This window comes from Salmo salar, chromosome 13, assembly GCF_965601325.2.
Source record: "Salmo salar chromosome 13, fSalSal1, whole genome shotgun sequence".
Classification (NCBI taxonomy): domain Eukaryota; kingdom Metazoa; phylum Chordata; class Actinopteri; order Salmoniformes; family Salmonidae; genus Salmo; species Salmo salar.
In genome coordinates this window covers 96432240-96450569 of record NC_138303.1, presented here as the reverse complement: position 1 = coordinate 96450569, position 18330 = coordinate 96432240, and the positions used below count along the sequence as shown (strand labels likewise).

Here is an 18330-nt window from a genome sequence, read left to right as displayed (position 1 = left end):
ATTCCCTGTGGATAGATAATTTCAAACCCACATTATAACTCACATACCTACCTGTGTGTAAATGTACCAGAGCAGGCTCTAGGATCCCAAATTCTGGATCCCAAATTCTGATTGCAAATTGGCAGTGGAACTCAATCTCCCTGACCTGGGTTCATGAGTGAGCACCACCACACTATGTGTGATCTATGGGTAAGAAGTTGGCTATCCATCTTGCAGCAATTTAGCAGCATGCGTCTTGTACAGTGAATACATTAATCAGTTCTGATTCTGGGCCAGTTTATTAGGCACAACTTTTGATGGCACGGTTGAGGCATAATGAACAGAGGCAGGAAATGTTGCGGACATCAGTACATTACTCAACAATCAATTGCGGTTGCCCAGATATCCCTGGAGGTTTGGGAAAATCATGGGCCTGTGCTGCATAGATGCCTGTTTGGCTAAAGACAACACCATTGTTTTGGAAATCAAATATTGACAGCACATCAGTAGCAACACTGACTGAATTACAACAATACAATAGGAGTTTTGTACAGTAGAAATAATTAACTTTAACCCAGCTAATTTCTCTCATGGATAGCTTTATATAACTTTTTCAGAGACATGAGATCATCTTTCTACAAGCATAGTTTTTATTTGTACACCTTAATTCTATTTAACTAGGCAAGTCAGTTAAGAACAAATTCTTATTTTAAATAATGGCCTAGGAACAGTGGATTAACTGCCTTGTTCAGGGGCAGAATGACAGATTATTACCTTGTCAGCTTGGGATTCGATCCTGCAACCATTCGGTTACTAGTCCAACGCTCTGACCACTAGACTACCTGACTTTGTTGCCAACTTCATCAACACATCGTTCATATTATGTCCTCTATGTCACTATAAAGTCCAGATGCAAAGCCTAGAGACAGGGTATTGATTAGTATGACTTACTTTTACTGCATTTGAGTTTGATGACTTCACAAAGTAATAACTCACACAAAGTTGAACTTCTGTCTATAATTTTGTGACCATAATGTTGGTAAGTCCATACTGCCACCTACCAGAGGCTGAGAGAATTGCTATGAAGATGTTTCCACATTTCCAAAGAGATGTTTAATACAGTATATGGTAAATAGTAGACTTCTTCACTGGTGAAGTAAAGATATATGGTCAATGACAACATCTCTTTGGGCTTCCTGCGGTCAATTTGCAGTCTACAAATTATTTGTAATTATGTTCCGGCTCCCCGACCATCCACTCAAGAAAAACATTGGCCCGCGGCTGAGTCTAGCTGATGGTCCCTGGCCTAGTGCCTGCATGAAACTGCCCGATTTGAGGAAATATGGCAGTAGGATTGCAAAATCACTTTCCCACATTTCCAAGGTTTTCCAGAAAACCTGTTTTGGAAGCTGGGAATTTTGGAAAAGTTACCAGAATTTTGCAATCCTACATGGGAGTGTGGTTGACTTAAATCCTTGAAGTTCTACGGGTTTTATCATTGTCTCTCCTAGCAACAATTCAGCCATTAGCCCACCAGAAAAACAAAAATGATTGAGAGGTTATAAAGATCTATTGTTATGAGTCATGAGATGTGTACTAGTCTGTTGGAGCTAGGAGAATTCAGTCAGTATATGGCAGAGGTTTATAGTGGTGGCTCTCTGTTCTAGCCCTAGGGGGATGATAGTGGGCCAGGGGAGGAAACTCTAAAAGGTCGTGCCACTGGGAAGAAGAAAATGGAGCGGATAGATTACCCACAATTCAGCTGGCAGCACATCTGAGACCACGGCACAGCAAGGAAAATCTGTTGACGTGAGTGTGTCGGGTGCATACCAAAAGGAGCTGTCAATGTCCTGAGGTCAGCACAGGCCTGTGGGGAAGTAGAGTGCCCTCCACCCTTGTCAGCCCATCTCCTAACTTCCCTGAATCTTTTAACAGAACAGCTTTCCTGTCCCGAGGTATAGCAATGATGTTAATATGAGTTTCAGGACAAATTAGAATGCTATTTGAAAACCACTTTCAGGGTAGATTACAATCATAAAGAACCGCAGACACCAGTTGTGCTAGTCTGAAGGCACAATAATATGGACATAAAATGAGTGTGTGTCAGCAGGAGCATGACTGTGCATAAGTTACAGTAGATGTCCGCAGGGTACAATAACCTTATTTCCACTTTTCTGAAGCACATTATCAATTTCAATTATCAATAGAATGTCTTCAGGATAAATCAGATTCTCATCTCAGCCTCAATATCTTCCTATGCCACATGATGACTCGCTAGCAGCTAGCTGGAGGGTGACTGATAACAGGAAACAATCGAGAATGACTTCCAAGAAGTCAAAGCAAAGACAAAAAAAAATCTTATTTGTGCTTCCTGTCTGTGCCACAGACTAAAGGACTACCGTCAGTGAGACTACAGCAGCAGTCAGTGAGGCTACAGCAGCAGTCAGTGAGGCTACAGCAGCAGTCAGTGAGGCTACAGCAGCAGTCAGTGAGGCTACAGCAGCAGTCAGTGAGGCTACAGCAGCAGTCAGTGAGGCTACAATAGCAGTCAGTGAGGCTACAGCAGCAGTCAGTGAGGCTACAGCAGCAGTCAGTGAGGCTACAGCAGCAGTCAGTGAGACTACAGCAGCAGTCAGTGAGGCTACAGCAGCAGTCAGTGAGACTACAGCAGCAGTCAGTGAGACTACAGCAGCAGTCAGTGAGGCAACAGCAGCAGTCAGTGAGGCTACAGCAGCAGTCAGTAAGTCATGAGTCCTCCAAATGCTCCTTCCTTCTCCTGGAGGGGATAAGAGGGGGGGTTCTGTAGCAATCTAAAAAGGGGGTGAAGGACAGCTCCAATTCTCACACACTGATAGACAATTTACCTCTACCTACATGTACACATTACCTTGACTAACCTGTACCCCCGCACATTGACTCGGTACTGGTACCCCCTGTATATAGCCTCGTTATTTTATTGTGTTACTTTTTATTTTATTTTTTTATCTTTAGTTTATTTAGTAAATATTTTCAAAACTATTTCTTGAACTGCATTGTTGGTTTAATGGCTTGTAAGTAAGCATATCACTGTAAGGTTGTATTCGGAGCATGTGACAAATAAAATTTGATTTGATTTTAAGGTCTCTACATTGGCTGCCTGTGAGTTTTAGAATTGATTATTCTATTGGTTAAATCAATCCACGATTGTGCACCCCAATACATGTCAGACATGCTTTTAAGTTATGTACCCAGTAGGTCCCTCAGGTCCTCTGACACTGGCCTTTTAACTATTCCAAAGCCAAGGACCAAGAGGCATGGAGAGGCAGCCTTTAGTTACTATGCCCCACGGCTCTGGAATAGCCTGCCAGAAGGTCTGAGAGGGGCTGAAAATGTGGACATACACTGCTCAAAAAAATAAAGGGAACACTTAAACAACACATCCTAGATCTGAATGAAAGAAATAATCTTATTAAATACTTTTTTCTTTACATAGTTGAATGTGCTGACAACAAAATCACACAAAAATAATCAATGGAAATCCAATTTATCAACCCATGGAAGTCTGGATTTGGAGTCACACTCAAAATTAAAGTGGAAAACCACACTACAGGCTGATCCAACTTTGATGTAATGTCCTTAAAACAAGTCAAAATGAGGCTCAGTAGTGTGTGTGGCCTCCACGTGCCTGTATGACCTCCCTACAACGCCTGGGCATGCTCTTGATGAGGTGGCGGATGGTCTCCTGAGGGATCTCCTCCCAGACCTGGACTAAAGCATCCGCCAACTCCTGGACAGTCTGTGGTGCAACGTGGCGTTGGTGGATGGAGCGAGACATGATGTCCCAGATGTGCTCAATTGGATTCAGGTCTGGGGAACGGGCGGGCCAGTCCATAGCATCAATGCCTTCCTCTTGCAGGAACTGCTGACACACTCCAGCCACATGAGGTCTAGCATTGTCTTGCATTAGGAGGAACCCAGGGCTAACCGCACCAGCATATGGTCTCACAAGCGGTCTGAGGATCTCATCTCGGTACCTAATGGCAGTCAGGCTACCTCTGGCGAGCACATGGAGGGCTGTGCGGCCCCCCAAAGAAATGCCACCCCGCACCATGACTGACCCACCGCCAAACCGGTCATGCTGGAGGATGTTGCAGGCAGCAGAATGTTCTCCACGGCGTCTCTAGACTCTGTCACGTCTGTCACATGTGCTCAGTGTGAACCTGCTTTCATCTGTGAAGAGCACAGGGCGCCAGTGGCGAATTTGCCAATCTTGGTGTTCTCTGGCAAATGCCAAACGTCCTGCACGGTGTTGGGCTGTAAGCACAACCCCCACCTGTGGACGTCGGGCCCTCATACCACCCTCATGGAGTCTGTTTCTGACCGTTTGAGCAGACACATGCACATTTGTGGCCTGCTGGAGGTAATTTTGCAGGGCTCTGGCAGTGCTCCTCCTGCTCCTCCTTGCACAAAGGCGGAGGTAGCGGTCCTGCTGCTGGGTTGTTGACCTCCTACGGCCTCCTCCACGTCTCCTGATGTACTGGCCTGTCTCCTGGTAGCGCCTCCATGATCTGGACACTACGCTGACAGACACCGCAAACCTTCTTGCCACAGCTCGCATTGATGTGCCATCCTGGATGAGCTGCACTACCTGAGCCACTTGTGTGGGTTGTAGACTCCGTCTCATGCTACCACTAGAGTGAAAGCACCGCCAGCATTCAAAAGTGACCAAAACATCAGCCAGGAAGCATAGGAACTGAGAAGTGGTCTGTGGTCTCCACCTGCAGAACCACTCCTTTATTGGGGGTGTCTTGCTTATTGCCTATAATTTCCACCTGTTGTCTATTCCATTTGCACAACAGCATGTGAAATTTATTGTCAATCAGTGTTGCTTCCTAAGTGGACAGTTTGATTTCACAGAAGTGTGATTGACTTGGAGTTACATTGTGTTGTTTAAGTGTTCCCTTTATTTTTTTGAGCAGTATATTTAAAAGATATCTTAAAACACACCTTTTTAGCTTTGCTTTTCCTTAGGGTGCTTTTTAGTTGTGCAGTTTGTATTGTTATTCTTACATTTTTTATCCTCTTATGTTTGTTGTGTAGTAAATATTTCAGATTTTATTTGCATTCCATGTCTGAAATGTGCCGTATAAATAAAGCTTGATTTTTAATAATAATAAAGAAATAGCTAAAGCAACATAATATGTAGAAAAGTATCAACTAGATAGAATACTTTGAGCTTTTCCCACTGTCAGAAGGGTTTGATCGGAACACCCATGGTGGGTTTACATACTAATAAGAGTGTTGGACACTGAGGGCTATACTCAATCCGTTGCACGAAAGATCTGTGTTATAGCGCAATTGTAAGGTAATTTCTGATTGAGCCGACATATGCAGAGTTTACTGTGAATGCAGTCTCAGCGAATGCGGGAACAATGCCTATAAATGAAAATTGCGCTATAGTGCAGATCTTCCGCGGTACTGACTGAATCTAGGCCTGAGAGGAACAGACGTGAATAATGACCTGAGATGGGGCATAGTGACGGTCCAGACTTTTATACAAAAGGAGGATGTCATCAGGGCTGTAAATGCAGTCTACTGTCAGGCTAGTAGAGATAAATCCTTATCTCATAGCCATAATCTAACACAACTATCCATGCCTGGGGTAACCTAAGCAGCTATATCAACATCCATCTAATACCCTATAACTTCTATAAATAACAAGCTAGTTTTGCAGAGAACAAATTATTTCCACCTGCTTTACATCACCAAAAGTGGTGTGTGTGTGTGCGTGTTGAAATCAGAGCCTAGCCATTTTTTATTGTTTGGCAGAAGCCCCTCTGTCATCCTAATTGATTATTGATCAAGGGCCCTTGCGCTCTCTGGCGGGGTTGAAATAAAAAGTAATCATCATCACAGCCATTCAATGCCATATTTATGGATAAGGGAACAGGCGAGGCATTCACAATTTATTTAAGTGGGTGAAAAGCAATTGGCAAACAAACACAAAAATCTGTTTGAATTACAAAAACAAGTTGGAAAACAGGAAACACAAAGGACATGTATCCTTCCTTATCCCTTTCTAAATTTAAAACATTCAGCCAACGCTTATTAACCTCTCTGTCATTGAGAGAGGAGTCTTCTTTTTACCTTATTAACAAGAGTTATTTGAGAAACTCTTAGGCTGCGTTTACATAGGCATCCCAATTCTGATATTGTTTTCACTAATTGGTCTACGGACCAATCAGATCAGCTCTGAAAATAATTTGATGTGAAAAGATCTGATGTCATTGGTCCAAAGACCAATTAGTGGAAAAAATATCAGAATTGGGCTGCCTGTCTAAACACAGCCTTAGTGACCTGCGATAAAAGGACAACTTCACTCCTGTCTTTACCGTGTACTTAGTCTGAAAGATCAAGTACTCATAGATATTGTAAAGGTAATCTTTTCGAAATGTATTCCAATGAGTAGTATGAAGATGTAGTGCATAATCCTAAACCATTTAGGCTGCGTTTACACAGGCAACTCAATACTGATATTTTGCCACTAATTGGTCTTTCTTTTTTTCTCCATTGGAGAAAAGAGCAGAATTGGGCTGCATGAGTAAACACAAGCTGTAAAAAAAAATCCTGTTGTTTTTACAGCAACTTACTGGCAGCTAGTTACCTGTACGTTATTGTAAAACTTAAAAAAAGTACAGTATGTACTGTTAAACCAAAGTTTATTTGGAATTTACGGTAACATATTGTACCTTTTTTTACAGGAACTTACAGGTAACTGGCTGCCAGGGTTTAAAAAAAAATTATATTGTTCACAGTGCAGCATCAGAGGAGCCTTAAGAGCAGAAATGTATGATACGAACATCAAGTACAGCACTTTGGTGGGTTTGGGTTATGTACAGTATGTCATCCATATCTGGAGCTATCCTGCATATCACAGCTCTGATGTAATTGTACATCAATCACAGTGATCATTCTATGGGAGTACACTATGTGTAAGATATGTCACATTCCATGTAATTGTGACAATCCTGTGTGTTCAACCCACTAACATACTCAGCTATTTATCATTGGATGCATCATTGTTCCTTGTAACATTGCAGTTGTACAACCATAAAGTTGCTTGTACTGAAAAGAGTTCAGATTTCCTAGGCTGTTGAAAAGACATGATTTGTAGAGGACAACAGTAGAAGTGAAGGGCTGAAATAGTGCAGTTGTTACACTTACCAGGCTACAATGAGATCACACAGCACTTGATTTAAACGTAATACAGTACAACAAACAGCACCATAGACACATTGGAGCCATACTTATCTAGGACACACTGAACTAAAATCTTGAGTGATTGTGTCAGATGGTTGTTTAAATTTTGGGGGGAGATGTGTTAGAAAAGGTACTAATGAGGCTAGCGAAGTCTTCGCCCCTCTATACGTAAACTCTCAGCCAGTTTCGAGCAAGTCTAGGGGTCAAATATTCCCTCCCCTTCCGAAATTTGAAAGATGTGGGCACCTGCGAAATCGTGATTTGTCCAAATGATCAGTGATAAAAAATCTGCATACCGGTACAAAGTTTCTCATTAGTCGTCAGATCCCACAGTCTGTGGATAGATGCTACTACCATTTACTGTATGTTACGAGCATCTGTCATCGAGAGATTAGAGTTTTCTTACTTATGCGTAGTGGATTGAATGAGGCTGAGCAACTTGCTCAACAGCCCAAGAGCCTCACATGCTGCCATACCAACACTGAAATGGTTGGATGTTTCATCCCCCAAAAATCAAGAAACAATATGACTACCTGCTACAGCTTACACTATAATGATATTTCAAAAGGACGGAAGAAGAACACTGCAATATAACTTTTAAACCCTTCAAGAATCAAGACAAATCTGTCAGGCTTCAACACAGAAAGAGCTGGCACAAAATAAAGGTGTAACAGGTAATCTGCAGAGGCCATATATTCTTGCAGACTATAGAGTTTGAACGGGAGGACAGCATGAGGAAAGTGCATTTGTCACATGTGTATGTGCTGTCCTCAGAGAGACTACCCAGAGCTCTGATACCACATCACCCTTCAAGTACTGGATTATTGCTCAATAAGTATAATTGTTGAAGCAACGAAAGGTGGGTTTCATTATTTTAAAAATAAATTCGGTTCATAAAGTCATATTGAGTTAAAAAGACTCCAAGGGAATATGGTGTAAATGAGGACAAAAACCCACAATTGGGTAAATTTGGCATTCACAGATTGCAGACACTAAAAAGGGCCCAGGTTATCACACACAATATTGAATTCATACAAAAACCACTAAATAGGGTTGTTAAAAAATACAACTGCCAAACTTTGTTTTAATTTATAAATGTATCTTGAAAAAGCTTGCATATATTTGAAAATATTACTTTTATAATTTGAAATGTCGCTAAAGCGTTTAGCAATGTTCTTCTTTGGTTGATTTTGGAAGTTGCATGCAAACGTAAAAAAAAAATCATTTTTATTATATCATGAAAACCGGTAGCCTGGCTGACCCGACTCACATGGTACACAGCAGAAAGAGAGCTGTGACACAATGGTCCGGAGAGGAGTCCGTTGTAAATGCAGTATTTGCTCAGAAATGGGTTGAGCTTTGATTGGTTCTCTCAAAAATGGCTTCTTTCCTGGGGGGGGTTGAGACCTCACGTTGTTTGGATTTGAAAATCCAACAGTTGTACTGGAAGGGACGGCGCTCAGGGGCTGTGAGTGGTCGTGCCGACAACATCAAAATAGCCTTTTCAGACTGTGAAATCAGGAGGACTTCGAGTTAGGTGTTAGCCAGACTAGAAAACTAAAAAACATTAAAAAACATTACAAAACGAACACTGCTAGTTCAAAGGTAGGATGGCAGTCGAATCTATTGACAACAAGTCTTCAAAGCTCCCCTCTGACATCATTTGTAGACAAATGAAGAATGTATTTTATTTTAATTTTTATCAATATCTTTGCTTTTGATGGGCACACGTGCACTGTAGTGTGATAGATCAGATAGGTTAGGAGACCAAGGATATAGTTTCCTTGCGTCTCCTCTCCAGCATGGTCAGTAAACAGATAGGCTGTTCCATTTCAGATGCTTAATTTGGCTTCTGTTGGCATCTTGCACATCATCAGAATCTGCTTCAAGGCTTTCTGAACATCCTCATCCATCTGACCCTGTAAGGAATAAAGTAATGGTGACATAACATTAAAACCACACCTGCAACGTTTAATATGAGATCATATACAGAGTACACCGTATGCATAAGGACATACCTGGACGGCGTATAGGAGATGCATCCTGTAGACGGACACTATCTCATGGTGCTGCCTCTTTGACTCCTATAGTAAAGAGATGCAGAAACAGGCTAGTTTGTTATTTTTACACATAGCAGACACTCTTATCCAGAGTGCCTTCAGGAGTGATTAGGGTTAGGTGCCTTGCTCAAGGGCACATTGGCACATTTTTCACCTAGTCGACTCGGGGATTCGAACGAGCAACCTTTCAATTTTTTTTCGACTTTTTGCAAATCCAATCAGTTTTCCATGTTGATTCAATGTCATGACATATAATGTTTATGTTGAAATGACGTGGAAACAACGTTGATTCAACCAGTTTTTGCTCAGTGGGAGTATGATCCAGTTTGGCTGCCCAGTCCACACATGCCTGTGACTCATTATGTCTTGGACCAGAGGAGGCTGCCCTGTATCAGGACATTAGATGTCTTGGCTCTAAAAAACTAAAGGTATTGGCTAATCATGACAGTACAGAGATTCACAGTAACTCACCCAACTGTTAGCTTCCAACTGTCTGACAGATGTTCCAGGAAAGTATTTAGTCTTAGGAATTTGTGTGAAATGGTATATCCTGTCTACAGGCTCTGATGCTATCTGAGTGAGGTTGAATGCAGTACACTGATTGTTGGTTGAATAAGCCATATTATATATAGTTTGAACGTGTATGGCTTACCCCTAGCTGGTACTGCAGCTGCTTGACTTGCTGCTGTAGGTTGTCCAGCTGCTGCTGCTGCAGGGTCTGCTGTCTCTTGGCTGAGCCTGCACTGTAAGACAGCTGGGATAGGCTGTTTAAGGCATCCTTTAATTTCCCCACCTCTCTCGACAGGTCATCAATCTGAGACACAAACATGGAGATCAATAAAAGTGCTTAGACAAAACTGCTTTTCTATCATGACCAAAGACAAAACAACATGTCATAAGAAAGCAAAATAGAGGGATACCTCTCTAAACTCTTTAAAGGTCCGATGCAGAGTTTTTTTTTTATCTCAATATGAAATAATTTCTGGGTAGCAATTAAGTACCTTACTGTTAAAGTACCTGATTGCTTTCAATTAAAATGCTCAAAAAGAAACACATATTAATTTATTTGCAAAGAGCAATTTCTCAAGCAAGAATGGTCTGAGTGGGGAGGGGAAAACTGAAAACGGTCTATCATTGGCATAGGGGTTTGGAACTCTCTTATTGGTCTATTAACTAATTTAACACCTGGTGATGTCACCAGGCAGGCCAAAACTCCATCCCACCAACACAGACTGAAATTTCAGGCGGTCTTTTCAAACAGCTCTTACACTAAAAGGACATTATTATCATTTTCACAATTTCACAGTATTATTCCAATCATAGTGTGGAAATATATATACAACACAGGGAATTCACGTGTTTGACTGCACTGGGCCTTTAAGTGTTTCCTTTGCCAAACCAGGGGATTTTCTAGCTATTCATTACCATTGAACATTGTATAAAGCACTCTACCAACAGAAAGCAGTAAATAACAAACCTTCTTATTCTTCTCTCTCTCTGAGCTGACATGTTCCTCCACCAGTTTCTTCAGCTGAACGATTGCATCCTGGGCTTCTCTGAGCTTGGTGCTCAGAGTGTGGTTCTCCTTCTCCCTGCTGATGGCCAGCTCCTGCAGGGCCTCCCTCTCACTCCTCCCCTCCCTCAGTTCCTGCCACGCTGCAGCCGCCTCCAGAGCCATCTCATCCTGCTTCCTCAGGGCCCCCTGGAGAAGCTGCGTCAGGTTGCCCTCCTCCTTCTCCAGGACCTCTCTCATCTGCTCGTGCTCCAGCCGTGATATAGAGTCGTCCGGTGTGTGGTCCTTCTCCATAGTCAGTCTGTTCTGTAGGGTGTCCACCTGCAGGGTCCTCTGGGACAGCTGTTGTCTTAGAGCATCTGCCTGGGCCTCCAAGTCTTTGATGGCGCTGCCCAGAGAGGACACCATCTGGGTGTGGTCAGATAACGCCACTGTCTCCTGAGCCTCAGCCTCCTGCTTCAGGAGGGCAATCTCCCCCAGAGAGGCCGAGTACTTGCTCTGTGTGTCGGCTAGCGATGCCTGCAGCTCCTCTACTCTGCTTCTCAGCATGGCCTTCTCCTTGTCTGGGGAGGCTACAGGGCTGCCAGGCTTAGAATTGACAGCCCGGATCTCCTCCAGCTGGTTCCTGGTGGAGCTCAGTTCACTCTTGGCCTCACTGTAGGACTTGGATAGTTCCAGCAGGCGGCGCTGCAGCCCATCGATCACGCTCCCCAGCTCGCCTTTCATCTCCTCAAAGTCTTTAGCTGCAGCCTCCACGGGGACCGTCCCCCTCAGAGCCTCCTGCAGCATCCTGATCTCCTCCTGCGCCTCCTTGTACCGGTCCACCAGCAGGCTCTTCTCCCGATCACCGCTGTCGTCTGCTGCCTTCAGCCTGGCCTCCTGCTCCTTGATCCGGCCTACATCTCTCTCCCTCTGCTGCTCTGACTGGGCCAGCTGGGACCTCAGCTCTTTCACTTCCTGCTCCAGAGAGCTTCTCAGTCTCTGGAGCTCCTGCTCTGTTGTTTCACTTCCTCCACCACCTCCTCTTTCAATATGTGCCATGAGGGCCAGCACCTCCTCTCTGGCCTGCTGGTGTTTCTCCTGTGTCTCCGTCAGCTTGGCCTGGAGCTCTGCTAGACTCTCCAGCAGCACCTCCCCTTCCCTCCCTGTCACGTCCCCCTGCTCAGGTTTGAGCCTGGCATGGAGCGTGCGGTTCTCCTTCCGCGTCTCCTGCAGTTTGGAGTGGACTCTCCCTAGGGTCTCCCTCAGCAGTCGGATCTCCTCCTCGCCTCCCTCCTTCCCCCGCTCCCCACCCTCTTCCTCCTCTTGTCTCAGGGAGGAGCTGCTGAGCTCCAGGGCAGACCCCTCAGACATGTCCTCCTCCTCTGTCCCCTGGGGCTGGAGTTGGGGCTCGCTGGGGGACTTGTGGGTGATGTGGTAGGAGGCATTAGAGTTCATACTGTTGGGGCAGGACGAGTCCTCTTGGCCAACCTCACCTCCCTGGGGAGACGGACGCTTCTACAAAGAGATGTAGATAGAAGGAAAGATGAGATGGGGAAAGATAAGTAAACAAGATTTAGTTGATTATTTAGGATCTTATTAAGTGGATCTTTCTTAGGTAGAAGGCCTAATTACAGTAAACACCACACTGGGATATCACCATATTTCACCATATTGGGATATCTACGTCCCTGGAATGACAAGTTATATTGAGTATCTGGCTTACCTTGAGTATTTGGGCTAACTGCTGGTTCTCCAGAGACAGAGCTGTAATCTTGGCGTGTAGGGCCACTACCAGAGCTGAGTCTGCCTTCCCACAGTCCTCTGCCTGTATCAACACAATTATACAGTTAACATACAATGGTTTGGACCACCAGGGAATATTATGTTAGGAGTTTGGGACATCTCATGAAACTTACATCACACTTCCATTAGTAATATCTGAGGTACATGTAGTAATATTAGTCAACAGTTCAGACTGTGTTATGTAAAGTAGTGCAGCGGGTGGTTAACTTGTACTGTAACTGACTAGATTACAGTGTAAATGTGCTGTGCTGTGTAAATGGATTCCAGAGAGAGAGAAATGGTACCGAAAAAGCTAGTGGACTGGGATCAAAGCAGCGCAGGCAAGTGATATTAAAGGCCTACGCTGTAGATGTAACTCGCCTTGGGCTCCGGCCCCAGCTCCGTCTCAGTCTGGCTTATAGTCACAGTCTGGTCCACAATCTGCTTCAGATTCTCAATGGTCTCCAGCAGCATGCACTTCTCCTCGTGTAGCTTCTCCACCTCCTCCCTCTGAGACACGCCGTGCAACTCCTCTTCCTGACAGAAAGAGATAGGAGAGGGAAAGAGGAAGGGAAGAGGAAGGGAGAGAGAGAGAGAGAGAGAGAGAGTCATGCAGGGAGGGAGAGAGAGAGAAAGTTATGCTAGGGAGAGAGAGAGCGCGAGCGAGAGAGGAAGAGTTATGCAGTGAGGGAGATAGAGAGCGAGAAAGAAAGTTATGCAGGGAGGGAGGGAGAGAGAGAGCAGTAAGCAAAACCAACATAAACGAAAGTTGGTGACACAGAAAATAAAACATGATGGAAAACAACCAAATGAGAGGCCTAATGACTGATAAGAAATGTTCTTGATTGTAAGTGCATGTACCTTATAATTAAATATTTTAAATCCACAACTTTTACTGGAGACTGGAGTTTCATTTGGGGTCATGTACGCGGGAGAGTTGGGACTAGACATCTAGAAAGTTTGGAAACATGAATAAAATGTCTTATTGTTTACTCCTGCGTTCTGCACCATAGACACAGTAATTACTATCTATACATATAAATACACTCCCACAGACAGAAAAACAACACTAATGCAGCACTGAATTCAAGAGTCCTTGAATAAAAGCAGCAGACAGTAGGGTGAGGCTCAAAAGAAAAAGAACACGGGAATTCAAACAGAACATGACCATGTAAACACATATTATAATGTTTAAGAACTTCATTAAGAGTAAAATGGTACCTGACACAAGCAGGGCTGAGGACCATTCAAAAGGGACCCAAAAAGGAAGACAACAGACAGAAGGGAGACGGACAGACCAAAAACAGACAGGCAGACCAACAGACAGACTGACCGACCAACATGATGATGACAGACAGACAGACAGACAGACAGACAGACAGACAGACAGACAGACAGACAGACAGACAGACAGACAGACAGACAGACAGACAGACAGACAGACAGACAGACAGAGACATGCCTTTACCTGCACAGGGCTAATGGGAGGTGGAGGTGCTTTTCTTTTTTTGGGAGTTGTGCTTCGATCGCCACCTAACCTAGCCACTTGATCATGCTGAGGTGTGAGTGAAGGAGTGGGAATAAAGAGAAGAACAAAAACAGAAGAACGATCCAGCAGTTTTTAGTTAGGTTAGTGAAAGAGAAGAATCATCAAACATTTGGAGAATTTGTGATCAAAGAGAAGGTATTTATCGAGGAGTAACAATGCCCTGAAGATGTATCTGTTTAGCTAAGGTGTTATATTTGTGCTCATACATGCTGCTTGAGGTGCATTTCAAAACGAGTCATTACGTAAAAGAAACATAAGGTTTAAACAAAACATTCAAGATAAGGTTGTCAATGACGGCACTACAGTGGAAAGAGGTTGGTTTGACTGTCGAATGTGTACTATTCCTTCTGATTAGACTAATAGGTGTAATTTATCACATTGATATCAAGTTAAATGTGTGTAGGTTCAATGATTAGGAAAAAATGGTTGCAGTTGTGAAGCTTGGAAGAAGATAGAAAGATTGCACAAGCTGACCTAACTTACCTGAGGAGTTTTGGGGGACTTTGGGGTGTCTGTGTATAGGGAGGAGAGAGGGGAAGAACAACATTTAAGACACATCCTGAAGATGGCAGTGTTGGATAAATTCTGCATGACAGGCCAACTGAAAAGTTGCATTTCAAAGCTTGACCACAAGGAGGTCAATGACGTATCTGGGTCGATTATGGAGGGAAGGAAAGAAAAGCCTGAAGTTCTTCTAGTCAAAGCATCTCTCTTTTTATAACTTTACAGTGAACAATAGAACAATGCTTCATGTTACAATCATTTACATGCATCCGAAAGCTTGAATTTCATAACTTTCAGTTACCTCAAATGGATTTGAAGGGAAATTATGCCTGAAGGAGTCTGCTAGAATGTCTGGTTAATTGCCTCATAGTAGGCTCGATCAGTACTAAAGACAGTTCCTATCTCACCGCTGTCTGAGTGTGCACTGTGCAACTCGGCAGTGAGGACGGCCCTGATCTCACTGCTGCCAGACAGCTTGGCGTAGTGCAGAACGTCATGACCCAAAGAGTCCACAGCCTGAAGAGCAGCTCCTCTCTGGACCAGAACCTCCACTACAGACATACTGCTGCTCTCACTGGCCAGCATCACTGCTGTCCTGTATCAAACAGTCAGAAATAGTATAATCATCATCATCACCACAATACTCATCGTTAACATCTTCTTCTTCATCATCATCCTCATCACCACCATCATTATCCCTATCATCATCACCATCATTACCATCAACCACAACATCACCATCAGGGTATTATAATGTCATGTGCTTGAAGACAACCCTGTAATGATTAAATGAAGTTATGAAGTAGAATGCACGCATGATCTGACAGATGACTCCTTCCCTACCTGCCGTTCTTATCACACGCGTTGACGTCAGCTCCCCAGTCCAGGAGGCTGCTACAAACATCAGCGTGGGCGTGTCTGGCGGACAGCAGCAGGGGGCTGAGGCCATCCTGCAGGACACACACACACACACATCATAGTTCACTAACAGTATATTGCATACAGTGTGTTCAGACGCCTTGATCATAGTAACACTGAGTGCCATACATCCTGTTTCCTGTTTCCGGTTACAACTTGCAGACTTGTTTACGCTGCTGTGCGTTTTGTTGCCGATCTTACTTTGCTACCTGACGGTTTTTTACTTTTTCATTACCGTATATTTTTACTTTTTCCCTCACTCAACTTTTTTCATTCAACTTTTTCACCCCGGAGGTTTTATCTGGACATGGTTCGTCAGGACTTCAAACAGCCGAAGCTAAGTAACATTAACATGATGCCTTCTAATTGCAGTCGTTGTACCTATAATATACAGGAGAACGATCGCCTTACGGCAAGGATAGCTGTGCTGCAAGCCCAGCTTCAGACGCGATCGTTAGGCAAGGGTAATTTCAGTGTAGGAAAGGATGAAACAGCGTCTGTGCCACCAGTAAGTACAGATAGTAACGTTAGTATAAACCCCCTCGCACGGTCCCCGCAGCCGGACAACTTTCTCATGGCTTCTGGAGGGAAACGCTGTAGGAATGCTCAACCGGTGTCGCTTATTCAGCCGACAGAAACTTTCAACCGGTTCTCCCCATTAAGCGAGTCGGAGTCGGAGGCCGAGACTTCTCTGGTCTCTACTCCTCCCGTTGTGGGGTCTGAGACGCCGACGGCTCCCACCATTAGCTCTGACAAATTGAAAACCCTAGTCATTGGAGACTCCATTACCCGCAGTATTAGACTTAAAACTAATCATCCAGCGATCATACACTGTTTACCAGGGGGCAGGGCTACCGACGTTAAGGCTAATCTAAAGACGGTGCTGGCTAAAGCTAAAACTGGCGAGTGTAGAGAGTATAGAGATATTGTTATCCACGTCGGCACCAACGATGTTAGGATGAAACAGTCAGAGGTCACCAAGCGCAACATAGCTTCAGCGTGTAAATCAGCTAGAAAGATGTGTCGGCATCGATTAATTGTCTCTGGCCCCCTCCCAGTTAGGGGGAGTGATGAGCTCTACAGCAGAGTCTCACAACTCAATCGCTGGTTGAAAACGGTTTTCTGCCCCTCCCAAAAGATAGAATTTGTAGATAATTGGCCCTCTTTCTGGGACTCACCCACAAACAGGACCAAGCCTGGCCTGTTGAGGAGTGACGGACTCCATCCTAGCTGGAGGGGTGCTCTCATCTTATCTACGAACATAGACAGGGCTCTAACTCCTCTAGCTCCACAATGAAATAGGGTGCAGGCCAGGCAGCAGGCTGTTAGCCAGCCTGCCAGCTTAGTGGAGTCTGCCACTAGCACAGTCAGCGTAGTCAGCTCAGCTTTCCCCATTGAGACCGTGTCTGTGCCTCGATCTAGGTTGGGCAAAATTAAAAATGGCGGTGTTCGCTTTAGCAATCTCACTAGTATAAAGACCTCCTCCATTCCTGCCATTATTGAAAGAGATTGTGATACCTCACATCTCAAAATTGGGTTACTTAATGTTAGATCCCTCACTTCCAAGGCAGTTATAGTCAATGAACTAATCACTGATAATAATCTTGATGTGATTGGCCTGACTGAAACATGGCTTAAGCCTGATGAATTTACTGTGTTAAATGAGGCCTCACCCCCTGGTTACACTAGTGACCATACCCCCCGTGCATCCGGCAAAGGCGGAGGTGTTGCTAACATTTACGATAGCAAATTTCAATTTACAAAAAAAAAACTGACGTTTTCGTCTTTTGAGCTTCTAGTCATGAAATCTATGCAGCCTACTCACTCACTTTTTATAGCTACTGTTTACAGGCCTCCTGGGCCATATGCAGTGTTCCTCACTGAGTTCCCTGAATTCTTATCGGATCTTGTAGTCATAGCAGATAATATTCTAATTTTTGGTAACTTTAACATTCACATGGAAAAGTCCATAGACCCACTCCAAAAGGCTTTCGGAGCCATCATCGACTCAGTGGGTTTCGTCCAACATGTCTCTGGACCTACTCACTGCCACAGTCATACTCTGGACCTAGTTTTGTCCCATGGAATAAATGTTGTGGATCTAAATGTTTTTCCTCATAATCCTGGACTATCGGACCACCATTTTATTACGTTTGCAATTGCAACAAATAATCTGCTCAGACCCCAACCAAGGAGCATTAAAAGTCGTGCTATAAATTCTCAGACAACCCAAAGATTCCTTGATGCCCTTCCAGACTGCCTCTGCCTACCCAAGGACGTCAGAGGACAAAAATCAGTTAACCACCTAACCGAGGAACTCAATTTAACCTTGCACAATACCCTAGATGCAGTTGCACCCCTAAAAACTAAAAACATCTGTCATAAGAAACTAGCTCCCTGGTATACAGAAAATACACGAGCTCTGAAGCAAGCTTCCAGAAAATTGGAACGGAAATGGCGCCACACCAAACTGGAAGTCTTCCGACTAGCTTGGAAAGACAGTACCGTGCAGTATCGAAGAGCCCTTACTGCTGCTCGATCATCCTATTTTTCCAACTTAATTGAGGAAAATAAGAACAATCCGAAATGTATTTTTGATACTGTCGCAAAGCTAACTAAAAAGCAGCCTTCGCAAATGGAGGATGGCTTTCACTTCAGCAGTAATACATTTATGAACTTCTTTGAGGAAAAGATCATGATCATTAGAAAGCAAATTACAGACTCCTCTTTAAATCATAAACTCATCCTTGACCGCTGGCTACGTCCCTTCCGTCTTCAAGAGAGCGAGAGTTGCACCCCTTCTG

At 44.0% G+C, this 18330-nt stretch overlaps 1 protein-coding gene across 1 annotated transcript in view; it reads right to left on the bottom strand.

Moving 5' to 3' along the window:
- Nucleotides 1-5913: 5913 nt before the first annotated feature.
- LOC106568157 (ankycorbin) overlaps nt 5914-18330 on the bottom strand; it is a 77996-nt gene continuing 65579 nt past the window's right edge. The window contains exons 8-18 of the mRNA XM_082960468.1: nt 15452-15558; nt 15016-15203; nt 14588-14616; nt 14024-14110; nt 13417-13506; nt 12933-13092; nt 12497-12594; nt 10756-12288; nt 9931-10092; nt 9237-9302; nt 5914-9137 (exon numbers count right to left, since the gene is read on the bottom strand). Coding sequence (XP_082816594.1) covers nt 9051-9137; nt 9237-9302; nt 9931-10092; nt 10756-12288; nt 12497-12594; nt 12933-13092; nt 13417-13506; nt 14024-14110; nt 14588-14616; nt 15016-15203; nt 15452-15558 — 2607 coding nt within the window. The 3' untranslated portion in view covers nt 5914-9050. The remainder of the gene's footprint in view (nt 9138-9236; nt 9303-9930; nt 10093-10755; nt 12289-12496; nt 12595-12932; nt 13093-13416; nt 13507-14023; nt 14111-14587; nt 14617-15015; nt 15204-15451; nt 15559-18330) is intronic.